A 13094-nucleotide genomic window follows, 5' to 3' on the forward strand; every position below is an offset into this window, starting at 1 on the left:
TACCTACCATCCACTCTGATTATCCTCCACTTGTCTGACACTCTTTCAGGCTCATCAACAATAGTGAAAGTGAAAGGGCCACGATTTAGATAACCTCCTCGATTAGTAACAGAGACGTTAACAAACTTTGCATGGGTACAGACAGTTTGACGTGGAGTCACAATGGTCGGGCAGTAGAGAGTAGTATTCTGTACCTGAATAACAATGGTACCTGTAGCCGTTTTTGGAGGCTGGTCTGCAAAATATGTAAGGTAAAGCATTTGTATTTCACTGCTTAAGAATGCAAAAACATAGTTTTATCAATGTAGAATTTCATTTGCTTCTTTGAGTGTATAAAAGGTTTTAATTTGAATTCAGTGTTCGATTTGCAATCCATTTCAACAACACAATAACTGAATATAGGATGCAATTCAAACCCATGGAAATGTTTGCTTGGCAATTATTTGAGTTGCTGGAGATGACTACCATACTGTTACTCCAATTCTTCAGACTCTGTGGGCCGTCAGACACTTTATTCAAGACTAGCAGCCTTGTATCCAGCATTTCTAGGAAACTCTACAAAAGCAAAAATATCAGTGCAATGTTGAGAGGTCCATTCTGCCATCTTAATCCCAAATGGCATCCAACTGTATCCAAACATAGACGGAAACCTGCTCCTTTATCTTGGGGACCATCCTGCAAAATTCCTTACAATATCTTAAAGAGTGTCCATGTGCATAGCGAATAAACAACTTTCTAAAATACGTATTAGATTACAGGGACTCTAATGTGAAAAGCAGATACATGTGTGTGAAGTTTGCCTCCTGGCCTTGGATTAGCAGCACATAGTGATGGAGCATTGACATTTTTGTGGAATCATATTCACATCATCAAGCCTCTACCACTACAACATTTGCCTAAATGCCAATGATGCTCCAGGTACTTACTGAAGGAAAAACTCAGTCCCTACTATCTACTCAACAGAGGTAAATGACCCTGGCTCTCTGCCCAGTCATGAAAAGCAACACCAGTCTCTCCTGAGCATGGAGAGAGAATCCTGATTTTTGCCTTCTCCATATCCCACCTCAAATGAGGGAAGAGCCTGTATGTCTCCCAAGCCCACTGTGAATGCCAGAGGATTTGAGGGAGGCAAGACAATTGATGGCAACCATGATTTATGTCCGGCTAGTAAGTGTAGCCAAGATTTTTGGAGCTGCTGGTCCCTGTGCAGAAACTTGGGAAGTTGCTTTATACAGAGACAGACCAGTGGTCCATCTAGCTCAGCCTTGTCTATGCTGACTGGCAGTGGCTCTCCATGGTTTCAGGTAAGGTTCTCTCTTAGCCCTATCTGGAGACACCAAGGAATGAAGCTGGGACCTTCTTCATGCAAAGCAGATGCTGCACCACTGAGCCACCACCCTTCGCCAAAGCTTACAGGTCAGATGGTTGCTGCCACTTTCCAAATCTAGCTTTGGGCTTTAACAAATTAAGATGTGGAGTGTGAATGAAAAGCCTGATGAATTACTCTTAAGGAAGAAATGGAAGAAGCATCACTTACCCTTACTTATAGCCAAAATTGTTGCAGTGTAAGTACCGTTGACAAGAAAAGATGAGTCATAGTCAATCACTCGGTTAAGTTTGATTTCAGCAGTCCTAGAGTCTACTGTAAACCAGTTCGCAATGTCCTGGCCTTTAACATACCTGTGCAGATTTTTAATGTATGTTAGAATGGTCACAGCAATCGGTGTATAAAGAAAATACTTTGCTCAAAGACACACATGGAACCAGGCAGAGGGCCTTCTTGGTGGTGGCGCCCGCCCTGTGGAACGCCCTCCCATCTGATGTCAAGGAAATAAACAACTATCTGATGTTTAGAAGACATCTGAAGGTAGCCCTGTTTAGGGAAGTTTTTAATGACTGATGTTTTATTGTATTTTTAATAATTTGTTGGAAGCCATCCAGAGTGGCTGGGAAAACCCAGCCAGATGGGTGGGGTATAAATAATAAATTACTACTACTACTACTACTACTACTACTACTACTACTACTACACAGGCTTGGTGGATGGTGAAACATCTTCATTTAGTTTCATCCAACAACTCAGAGCCATTTTCCACATTAAAAAATCATAGAAACATACGTTTTATGATGCATGTCAGTGTAGCACAAGAAGATAACATAGACATACATTTCTGATGGAAGTCATGCATTTATAGGAGATGCCTGGAAACTTCATGTCATCCTAAGTCTGCACAGGAAGAATGTGAATTCATGTCATTTCTTTTGCTTCCCCATCAGGTCCCCATCATGCCAGAAGACAGAAATGGGGAAGAAGGGCCACATCCTGTTCTGGGCAACCTTCTGGCGGCCACTTTTGCCTCTGGCCCCCTGCCCATTACAGGGATGCAACCAGGGGCAAAAGTAGGCAATGCAACAAATGAAAAATTCACCTTTATACAGCAGGCTAGTTTCTGTACACATTCACACCCCTGTCTCCATCCAGGTAGACAACAGGCATTATCAGAGTTCAAGGTCACCTTCCATCCAAGTGAAAACACTTCCGGAAAGGTGTGGATTGGGATTGGTGAGGGATGTGGCCTGGGGAGAGTACGAAGGACCAGGCAGAGAGCCTGGAGGACTGCATTTGGCTCCTGGACTGGAGATTTTCTACCCCTGTCATAAGATGTACAGATGTATCATAAGATGACATGGGTGGGTGCAACAGAAATAGAGCCACTCTATGCATAAAATCATTGCATCTTGTGGGTGCTGCTATTTGTTTCTTAAGTGTGCGACTGCAACCTACAGATACTGCAAGCAAAAGGCAGTGGCACAAATGAGGCAGAGACTGAGGCCTGTATTCACTCAAACTGAATGCTGCAGTTAAGCAACTCTTCAGTGATTTGCCTTGGTAACAAAGAAGAAAGGCATCTCTTACCTGATGTTTTGTGCTATCTTTCCAGTATCTTCATCATAAGCTTCGAAGCGCCCAATAACCTGGTTCACTTTCATTGTTCTATTTGCTTGAATTGTAACTCTGTTGGGCTTAAATACAGGGCCTTCAATCACATTTTCCACCTTAATTTTAACTGGAATTGGTTTTGCTTGGAAGCCCTTAGCAATAATTGATTTGTGATATGCTGCTTTGTTAGAAACAACAATATTCAAGTCAATGTTCTGCAGCTCTTCATAATTAATTTCCTGTAGGGAGAATGGAAAAAAAACCCCCAGCAACAAGTCAGAAAAGGTGCACTCTGTATTCCAAGCTAGAGAATAAGCGTTAAGACTTCACTTTCATTATCACCAGGGGAGGCCCTGCTAGAGTGTCACCACCTCCTGCAGTCCAAGGGGCAGCAGGATATGGGAGGGCTTTTCCTGGCTAAGAACTCCCTTCCCTTGGTCTTGCATATGGCACTGTCCTCTTTTCATCAGTTAATCAAGATGCACCTCTTTGCCCAGGCAGATGAATGATTTAGAACAGGCTATGATTTCTACTGATGACTTAGTTACGGTTTTAAGTGATGTTTCAAGGAATGCACATATCCTGCTCTGGGACCCTAAAGAACACATAACAAATTCAGTCAATCAGTCAATCAATCAATCAATCAATCAATCAATGCTCCATGTGTGTGTTTATACCTGCTCTGGTTTTGGGCCACTTCCCGGACAAGTGAATGATATATGCCAAAGTCCCTAGATATTTAGAACATTATAAAATATATTTGCATTTTTCTTTGGTATTCACAGTGGCATCATGGAAGTCCCACATACACCCTCTTTTCTTCACAAAACATTAAGCTCTGGGCATTAAATAGTGATCAGAGGAAGCTGCATTTTCCATTTGTAAGATTTTGTCTTCTTGGTAGAATGCAAACAAAGACAATATATCTATGGTTGCCACAGCAGGCTTTATCACAGGGTTGTGAAACATTAGCTCCCTTGACTAGAAGGCAGTATTAAGCCTCTGGATTGGCCTCACTGAGTATATGTAGCCATATGGTATTACAGCCAGTTTGGAAGTATATCCTGGCTACTTTAGGTGCAGAAAGCTTATCCACATCAGCTAGCACCCTCCCTTTCAACATTTTTTCATGCAGTTAATTTTGCATGTCTGCATTGGGACCAATGATTCAAAACACAGCCTCCGCAAACTAAACACTAACCTTAACCAGAATCAAAACTCCTTCATTGGTATGCGAATCTGTTTCTATACGGAAATAACCTCCTTCATTGCCAGACACAATGGTGAAGTTTGCCAGCCAGTTATCAGTGTACTGCTCATCGTCGTCAAAGGCCCTCAGTCGCATAATCTCCACATTAGCTGTATTTTCTTGGACGCTTCCATCATACTGTAAGCATACAAGATTTTAAATGTCTCTTCCATGTTATCAAGGCAGTAAAGGCTGTTTAGCACAAATGCATGCAAGCCTTCCAGTCAGATCACTTCACTTACCATGCTTTTTTCAAGATAAGGGATATTGTCATTGACATCCAAAACCTTGATCTGTACCGTTGTCCGTTCACCAAGCCCTATTGCATCTCCATCTCGGTCTCTTGCTTCTACAATTAAGGAGTAGCTACTTTGCACCTGCATGATATTCAAGCAGCTATGTGTAAGTAAATGAAACAGCATACTAAAATAAATCAGTATCTACCATCAGTTGCCAAATACCACTGTTTGGAGCCAAAAGAGATCACTGCCAAATACCTGGGAGCCTCCAAGAGCCAGGTAGTGGAGGTTTATGTATAAAAATATTTATATACCACCATTTATATATGACAATATCAACAATAATTGTTACTGCTCTTTTAGATACATTTTGCTGAATTTATTTTTAAAAACTATTTATTATTAGTAGACATGCCTGATGAACAGCATTTGTGGGTGCTCTGGCACTCATCACGGTGTTCCGTTGCGCCAGAAATGGTTTAGTCGTGCTGGCCACATGACCCAGAAAGCTGTCTGCCTCAGCCTGAAGCGAGATGAGCGCAGCACCCCATAGTTGTCTGTGACTGGACTTAACTGTCCACGGGTCATTTACCTTTATCTTTCCTACATGCCTGATACCCTTCCCCCCCATTGTTTTTGTATGCTGCCCTGAGCATTTTTAGAGTAGAAGGGCACTTTATACTATTTCCTAATATCAGAATCAAGCAAGCAAATCAGTTGATCAGGATTACGGTCTTAAATATTATGTTATTCTGAGGTAATTTATAAAGCGACATCAATAGCATTTTTAACTACATAAATGAGAAACTGGATAACACAGGAGAGGAAAAAACATTTACCTCCCTGTCGAGTTGAAAATGTGAAGTCCGGACCTCGCCTGTCGATCTGATAACTTCAAATGCAGGTGGATTGCTAGGCTCTTGAGAAATAATCTTGAAGGCAATTTTGGAGTTGAGGTTGCCTGGCTCATCTGCATCGGTTGCTTCTATCTTTATCACAAGAACACCTAACAATTCAAATTAAACTTAATTATAAAGTCCTATTGGACAAATTATATTGAAACGAAGGTTTCCAAATGCCCCAAATACTGTACTGAATTTTATATGGTGCACTCAAAGATTTAGGTCAGGTACAGATGCTTGGTCAAATAACATACACTGGACCAGGGATAGCTCTCCAGTTGTTGTTGGACTCCAATTCCCAACAGCCCCAGCCAGCATGGCTAATGGTCAGGGGTGATGGGAAGTACAGTCTAGTAGAATTGGGAGGACTACAAATTTTCTGTTCCTGCACTAGATCAAGACATCTAAGTCCTAAGGATTTGTATAACTTAAGATTTTTCGACGAAATTCCCTTGGAATAAATTATAAAGAATGCACTAACATTGTATTTAAAAAAAACACTATGTTAATACCAAGACTGAATAAAATCACATTTAACCCATGGTTTGACTAGTGCTCATGGCAGTGCTGCCAATTTGCTCCCCCCCCCCCACAACATAGTTCTCAGTTCCTTGTCCCATAGTTTCCTTCTGATAAAGATGTTAGAAATAGATGCAAATCAATATCCTGTCCCAAAGAGCTGAGCTAATACTACTGTGGCTTTTCAAAACAGGCAGATTTATTATTCTTATTATTTGCCTCTGGATCTGGTAGAATGGACTGCATCTCATCAAACTTCAAAATGCTTTCATGTTCGCTCAGATAGGGCTGGAATGCACAATACCATTCCCCAGCTGGAATCCCTAGCCATGGTAGTGGGTAACAGCTTGTCTTTCCTTCCTGCCCATTTGGCATAACTATCCTGCCTCCGACACCATTGTCTTACTTGGGCATTCTCCCTCAAGCAACTGCACGGCCATGCTTGTTGGCCCCACCCCCACTGTCCTGTCCCTGTTGTGCTTTCCATGCATTGGGAGGGAAAAGGTCTGAAGCAGAGAACCTGCCCTAAGCACACAGACTCCCTGTACTATTTAGAGCCCCAAGTTCTAAAGCACCATTAAAGACTGGCTTGCATGTAGGGTGTTGCAGTTATTTGGGAGTGCAGACCACGATTTTCTTAAGAGAAACCACAGCATGTAAGCATGTAGGAAAGGTGCACTCTTTCCCCTCTGCTGTGAGTAGACCTTGAAAAAATGTCCTAGCCCACCCCCATCCCCACTATGCAGCGAGCTCTTTTGTCCAAGGGGCCATTACAAAAAGAGACCTGCTAGCTGTAGTCGGAAGTAGCACAATTCAACATTTTCATTCTTTAGGGGTAGATAATAAAGTCTACACAGTCACTCTCAATGCACTCTCCCTTCCCAAACTACCATAATTATCTAGGCAGCGTCACATAATGAAAGAAAGCTTTGGTTTATTTTATCATTCATCCTGTGTGACCAGGGCAAGGTAGGATGTGAAAGAACAGGGCTCTTGCATCTTTAATAGTTTGCAGAAGAAAGGATTTCAGGTGCACCTTGCACTATTAATCTCTGCTACATTTTCCAGCATCTTCCCCTCTGAAGACCAACCTCAGATCAAATGCGTGTGATGTTCCTAACCTATTGCAATACCATGACCCTGCACATCTGTGTGAAATCAATGAAAGAGACACATCTGCTACTAAGTACAGGTTTTCAACCATAAGCAAGGGACCAAGAGATAGGGTAGTTCGGGAAAAGTACAAGGATATGCACAGAAAACAAAATTGCTATCAAGTTAGAATGAAAGTATTAAACAAAGCTCCAAGACTTACCTACTTCAGACAATTCTTCAACAGAGCCCATAAAAACTGACTTTGAAAACTTTGGGTAGTTGTCATTTATGTCTTTAACTTTAATTCTCAAGTCTAATGGTTTTTCCATGTGATTACCGTACTGATCCATTGCGTAACCTTTCAGCTGGAAGAATATTGGCAGAAAAGTAAATAATGCATATGTGTGAATTCAAATCAATACAGTAAAAGTTGAATGATGGCAATTGACATCAATCTGAGTGCTTAATAAGAAAAGGAAGTCTAATTGCTTCACTTACATGGAACATTGGCGTTTGCTCCCGATCAACTATTCTTGTTATGTTCAGGTCTCCAGTTTTTCCATTAATCACAAACAAATTATATGGTGGTTCGGTGACTCCTGTGCCTGAAATAGTGTAAGTAATAACTATCCCGGGTTCACCTTCATGATCAGATCGTATCTGTAAGGAACATGATTAAAATAATGTTCAGAGTTTTGGGAAATTAAATGCCCCTGTACAAATAAACAAGATAATTTTTTTATAAGTAGAATATCTTGTGCACCTTGTGCATTAGAAGCCTCTTGAGGACCTATCCAAACAACATGGGAAAGGTAAGGGGGATGACATACACAATCATGCTGCGGGTTGGGACAGCACATGCTCCTGCTTTCAACCATCACACTATCAGGCAAACCCCTGAACATGGCTAAAGAGGTGCGATTGCATGGGAATTGTCAGAGAAAACTTTAGGTAGAAGGGAGAAATGTGGAGCTCAGAGAGACACTAGGAGGAATGGTGGCCATATTTATTGGGAAGTAAGGGTAGGAACAGGCTTTAAAGTGAGGACAAAGTTAGTGGAGGATGTGATACCTCATGTCACCATTGAAATGCTATCAGTACAGAACAGTTTGATGTAAAATCCAGTATTTAATCAGCAATCAATTGACTTGCGTTCCCTATTCCTTTGTTTACCTATGCTGCTTTCTAGAGCAAAGCCCACACAAGGTGACTATAAAGCAGTCATAGGGTTACAGCCAACCAAGTTTTACCCAGAGTAGATCCATTGAAATGAATCAACCTAAGTTAGTTATGTTATTTTCAGTGGGTCTTCTCTGAGTAGGACTAGCATTAGATACAACCCACAGAAATTAACTATTTGTTTTTGCTAAGAAGACCAGGAAGGAGGTGCTATATGATGATGTCAAAGAGATACCCATTTCCATAGCAAACCTGCCCCACATCTCTCAGGATTCTGTTCATTTGGCTCTGACTTACTTTAGCAATTGGGTTCTTATTTTCACTCTCTTCGTTGAGGAGGGCAGGTGGGACAATCCATTCCCGCTTCTGTCTAATGTGACCATCCGAATGAAGGAGCTGCTTGTTTCTATCTCCAGGAATCTGTCAGGAAAGCATATATTTTGATAAATTTTATGTCCATTAGTTTTTCCAAGTTTGTTTCTGTCAGTATTTTTAGTGAATATTTTATATTATTCTATATGAACCCCAGAGGTTTTTGTTGACTAAGCAGCATATAAATCTTGTTAAATATAAAAAAGATGGAACACTGTGTGCATGTCAACATCCTGAATGAACATCTATAATGAACAAGGCTATTTTAAAAGTGCATTTTTGTATTTTTCCATTTAACAATTATGTGGGGCTCGTTAGAAAAAACAGATGAAACTAACATACTGTGCAGACTAACGGCACAATCCTATGCACATTTTTTCAGAAGAAAGCCTCTCCTGGATTTTAATACCATGAAATGGTTTTCAAAGGGAACCAGCCATGTACTCTCCACCCTCTAATATTCAGTGGCAAGGTCTGAAGGGGCCTTGTAATCATTTTTGTTTGAACACACTTACAAATTGCCTATGGAAACTTGCTGCTGAATGCAGTGAAGTCAGGAGTAGAGGGGATGGGGTCATTGTGCACAGGTCCCCCCCCAACTGAACACACTTTTAATTTAGTGATGGACCTCACTGACATGTTATTGCATTTTCAGTGAAGCCCTACAGATGGCAATTTAAGGGAGGAATTCAGTGTTGCACTCTACTGATGGTTCCATTTCTGCTTTCCAGATTGTATGTGTCAGGGTTTTAGGGAGAGAGGAGACAGAGAGCGAGGGCGAGGAGGAAGAGGACGACAACGAGCCGAGGTTGTCCCAAAGTCCGTCTAGCGAATCAGAGGATTCCCAGAAGGGAGCCCCCCTGGTCAGGCCAAGGGGCAATAGAGAGGGAAGCAGTCAGAAAGAGGGGAACGATGAGGGAATCCCCAGTGGGAGTGGCAAAGCGGGACCAGCTCCCCCGTCGGAAAGGAGTGGAGGGGGGGGGAGTTGCCAGTGTGTCAGAAAGAGCAGGACAGGAAGGAGGAAGGGGGAGGAGTTCGGAGCAAGACGTCCTGCCTGAAAGGGAGGAGTGTAGTACCGAGAGCAGCGTAACTGTAGAAAGGAAGGTCAGAGGCAACGTACGCGCGCCAAGTTCAAATATAGAGGCACGCGGAAATGAGGAGAGCTCTGAGGAGGAGCCTGGTGCCAAAGCACGAAGGAGGGGGGAGCAGGCGGGAGAAGACTCAGCCTCTGGGGAGTCCCGGAAAGAGGGAAGACAGGGGGGCAGGAAGACCCTGCGGAAAAGGAAAGAGAGGAAAAGGTGGAGCAGTACAAGCCTCTTAAATTGGTGCAGGGGAGGGACGGACTCAGAGGGGACTTCTAACATCTAAGGGTAACAGATGCGGAGCCACGGAGTTTGGATGTAATGACGACAATGATCTTCAATAAAACCTTTTGTATATAGCTTGGACTGGACTTTGGTCTCTTGTGAGCTGGGACCCAGGGTGGCTCTGACAGAAAGTCCCCTCCTCAGAACGCAAAATTTTTTTTTTGCAAAGCTCACGAACGGTGACAGCCATGAGTGCGGAGGAGCAGTTGACGGCGCTGCGAACTACAGTTTCCGAACTCACTGCTGCAGTCCTTGCGTCTCAGAAGAAGCATGACGAAATGGAGAAGCGCTGCCAGGACCTGCAAACAAGGTGGGAACGTGCAAGCAGGGAAGGGTTCCCAGGGTCCAGATCAGAGGGGATTGGACTTGGACGGAGGGGGGGCAGCCTAGTCACCCACTTCGATGGGAACCTGAAGCACTACCCCAGTTTCAGAGCAGACGTTTTGTATGCATTGCACTTGCTTCGTCATGACTTTAAAGATGAGGAGGAGAAAGTGGGGTTTATTGTTTCTCACTTGCATGGGCCGGCCAGAGACTGGTTGCGCAATTTGTGGCGTGAAGATGGCCCTGCCCGCCGCGATGCAGATGAATTCATTAAAGCGATGGATGCCTGCTTCCAGTCTACTGTAGATGTGGATCTTGCACGCAGGGAAATTTTTGGATTGCGGCAAGGCAAAGCCACTGTGCGTCAGTACCATTCTAGATTTTTTGCTTTACTGACTGCGCTCAGCTGGGAGAAGGATTGTGCACCTGTGAGGGATTTGTTCTGGGAGGGGCTCAGCGGTCCCATTAAGGATGAACTTGCCAGGGGAGACAGACCCCAGACCCTGGAGGAGCTTGTGCAGAGGGCTTTGGCGATTGGGATACGGCACGAGGGACGTTCTTGGCACACTGAGGAAGAACGTCAGGTGCGTCCACCAGCGAGGACGTCTTCTTTCATCCCCAGGGAGTTCAGTCAGTCACATCCTTCGCCGCTGGGAAGGCAGGGGGAGGAGCCCATGGAACTTGGTGGTGCTAAGGCTCAAGCAACAGCCAGAGCCCCAGCTTCCGGTGCAGTGAAGGCAAAGCCTCCTAGAGGGACCAGGAAGTGTTACATTTGCGACAGTGCACAGCACATGGCGAAAGAGTGTCCCCAGAGGCTGCAGAAACACACTGCAGCTTTAGCAACTGTTGCAGCAGAAATGATGCAAGCAGAGCAACCTCAGGGAAACGACAGTGCCTGGCTGGAAGCAGAGCTGCTGGGGCTCAGCCAGGCGAATCTGTAGAGCAGTCCCCAGCGCTTTTGCAACGCACAGACCCTTTACCACCCAAGCCAGCGGTGCAGCTCACTGCAACACTTCAGTTGCCGAATGGAACCACCCTGGAAGTCCCCATCACGATTGATTCTGGGAGCAACGCAGATTTTGTGGGGACGCACTTTGTCAAGCAGCATCGCATAGCGCTTCTGCCAGCGACAACACCTCTGAACGTAGTCACGGTGGATGGCAGGAAATTGCTAGGAGGACAAGTTGTGCAACAGACGCCTCCCATGGTGATGAGGATTGGAAATCATCGAGAAGTCATCAGCTTCAATGTCACCCGCCTTTCAGACACGCCTATAGTATTAGGCATGAGTTGGCTGGAGAGACACAGTCCTGCTGTAGCGTGGTACCAACGGCAGATCACCTTTTGCTCATCGTACTGTGCTCAACATTGCATCCAGTCCAGCCAGGAGGAGGGAGCTGAGCAGCAGTTGCAACTTGGCATGGTGCAGGCAGTACCCCGCAAGTACGAGGGGTTCCTGGAGGTTTTCTGCGAGAAGGAAGCTGACCAGTTGCCGCCCCACAGGCCTTATGATTGTGCCATCGACCTGGTGCCAGGGGCGCAGTTGCCGACTGCAAAGCTGTATTCCATGTCTGAGGACGAGATGCAAGAACTCAGGGAGTTCATAGAGCACAATTTGAAGCGCGGATTCATCCGAGAATCGAAAGCGGTGGGGGGCAGTCCTGTTTTCTTTGTAAAGAAGAAAGACACGCCCCAGAAAAGACTCATTGTGGACTATCGATTCATAAACAGTAAGACCAAACCCAAGGCCTTCCCCATGCCCAAGATAGATGATCTCCTGGCAACCGTAAGGAAGGGGAAGATCTTCACCAAATTGGATCTGCGTGGAGCGTATAACCTCATACGCATCCGGGAGGGCGATGAGTGGAAGACGGCCATGTTCACGCCTCTGGGCACGTACGAATACAGAGTTATGCCATTTGGTCTCCAAAATGGATCTCACGTCTTCCAAGCATTTATGCATCACGTGCTAGCGGGACTTCTCTACAAGAAATGCGTGTGTTTCCTCGACGACATCCTGATCTTTTCGGAAACGGAGGAGGCCCATGAGAAGGACGTAAAGGAAGTCCTGCAGAGACTACGGGAGAACAAGCTCTACGCCAAGTTAGAGAAGTGCCAGTTTGATGTGACGGACGTGGATTTCCTAGGCTACAAGCTGTCCGACAAGGGGCTGGCCATGGACAGCGCCAAGGTCCGCGCGGTGTTGGACTGGAAGAGCCCTCGCAATCGGAAGGAAGTCCAAAGATTCATCGGCTTCGCCAACTTCTACCGCAAATTCATCAGAGGTTTTGCAAAGGAGACGGCAGCGATCACGGACACTCTCAGTTCCAAGAAAAAGAGGTTCGTGTGGACGGAACAGGCGGAGCGCTCTTTTCAGAAGCTTAAAAGCCTTTTCGCCTCCGAGGAGCAGCTGCTGCACGTGAATCCAGGCAAGCCCATACGACTAGAGACCGACGCGTCAGACAGAGCGGTTGGAGCCGTACTCCTGCAAGAAGATCCACATGGAAACTGGAGACCCGGTGCCTTTTACTCCAGAAAGCTCAGCAAAGCGGAGCAAAACTACACCATATGGGACAGGGAGCTGTTAGCCATTCACGCAGCTTTCAAAGCGTGGCGACACTTCCTCATAGGAGCCAAGCACACAGTACAGGTCCGCACGGATCACAAGAACCTAGAGTATTGGCGCACGGCGAAGCTCCAAAGCCAGAGGCACATGCGCTGGGCGGAATTCTTCGCGGATTTCGACTTTCGGATAGAGTACGTCCCAGGAGATTCCAACGTTATAGCCGATGCGCTATCCAGGAAACCGCAATATCTCGATGAAGCGGCGCCTGTAGCAGCCAAGCACATTTTCGCACCGCAGGCGTGGTCGTGCGCTGCCGCCACAGTAGATCTGGACGCGGTGCG

The 13094-nt window shown here is 45.1% G+C and overlaps 1 protein-coding gene across 1 annotated transcript in view; it reads right to left on the reverse strand.

Annotated features, from left to right (window-relative positions):
• DSG2 (desmoglein 2) overlaps positions 1–13094 on the reverse strand; it is a 36809-nt gene that overhangs the window by 8581 nt on the left and 15134 nt on the right. Inside the window, exons 3-11 of the mRNA XM_081873624.1 lie at positions 8422–8544; positions 7444–7605; positions 7166–7310; positions 5269–5435; positions 4433–4567; positions 4143–4328; positions 2918–3180; positions 1538–1680; positions 8–235 (exon numbers count right to left, since the gene is read on the reverse strand). Coding sequence (XP_081729750.1) covers positions 8–235; positions 1538–1680; positions 2918–3180; positions 4143–4328; positions 4433–4567; positions 5269–5435; positions 7166–7310; positions 7444–7605; positions 8422–8544 — 1552 coding nt within the window. The remainder of the gene's footprint in view (positions 1–7; positions 236–1537; positions 1681–2917; positions 3181–4142; positions 4329–4432; positions 4568–5268; positions 5436–7165; positions 7311–7443; positions 7606–8421; positions 8545–13094) is intronic.

Source organism: Podarcis erhardii, assembly GCF_964252035.2.
Source record: "Podarcis erhardii genome assembly, chromosome: 8".
Lineage (NCBI taxonomy): Eukaryota > Metazoa > Chordata > Lepidosauria > Squamata > Lacertidae > Podarcis > Podarcis erhardii.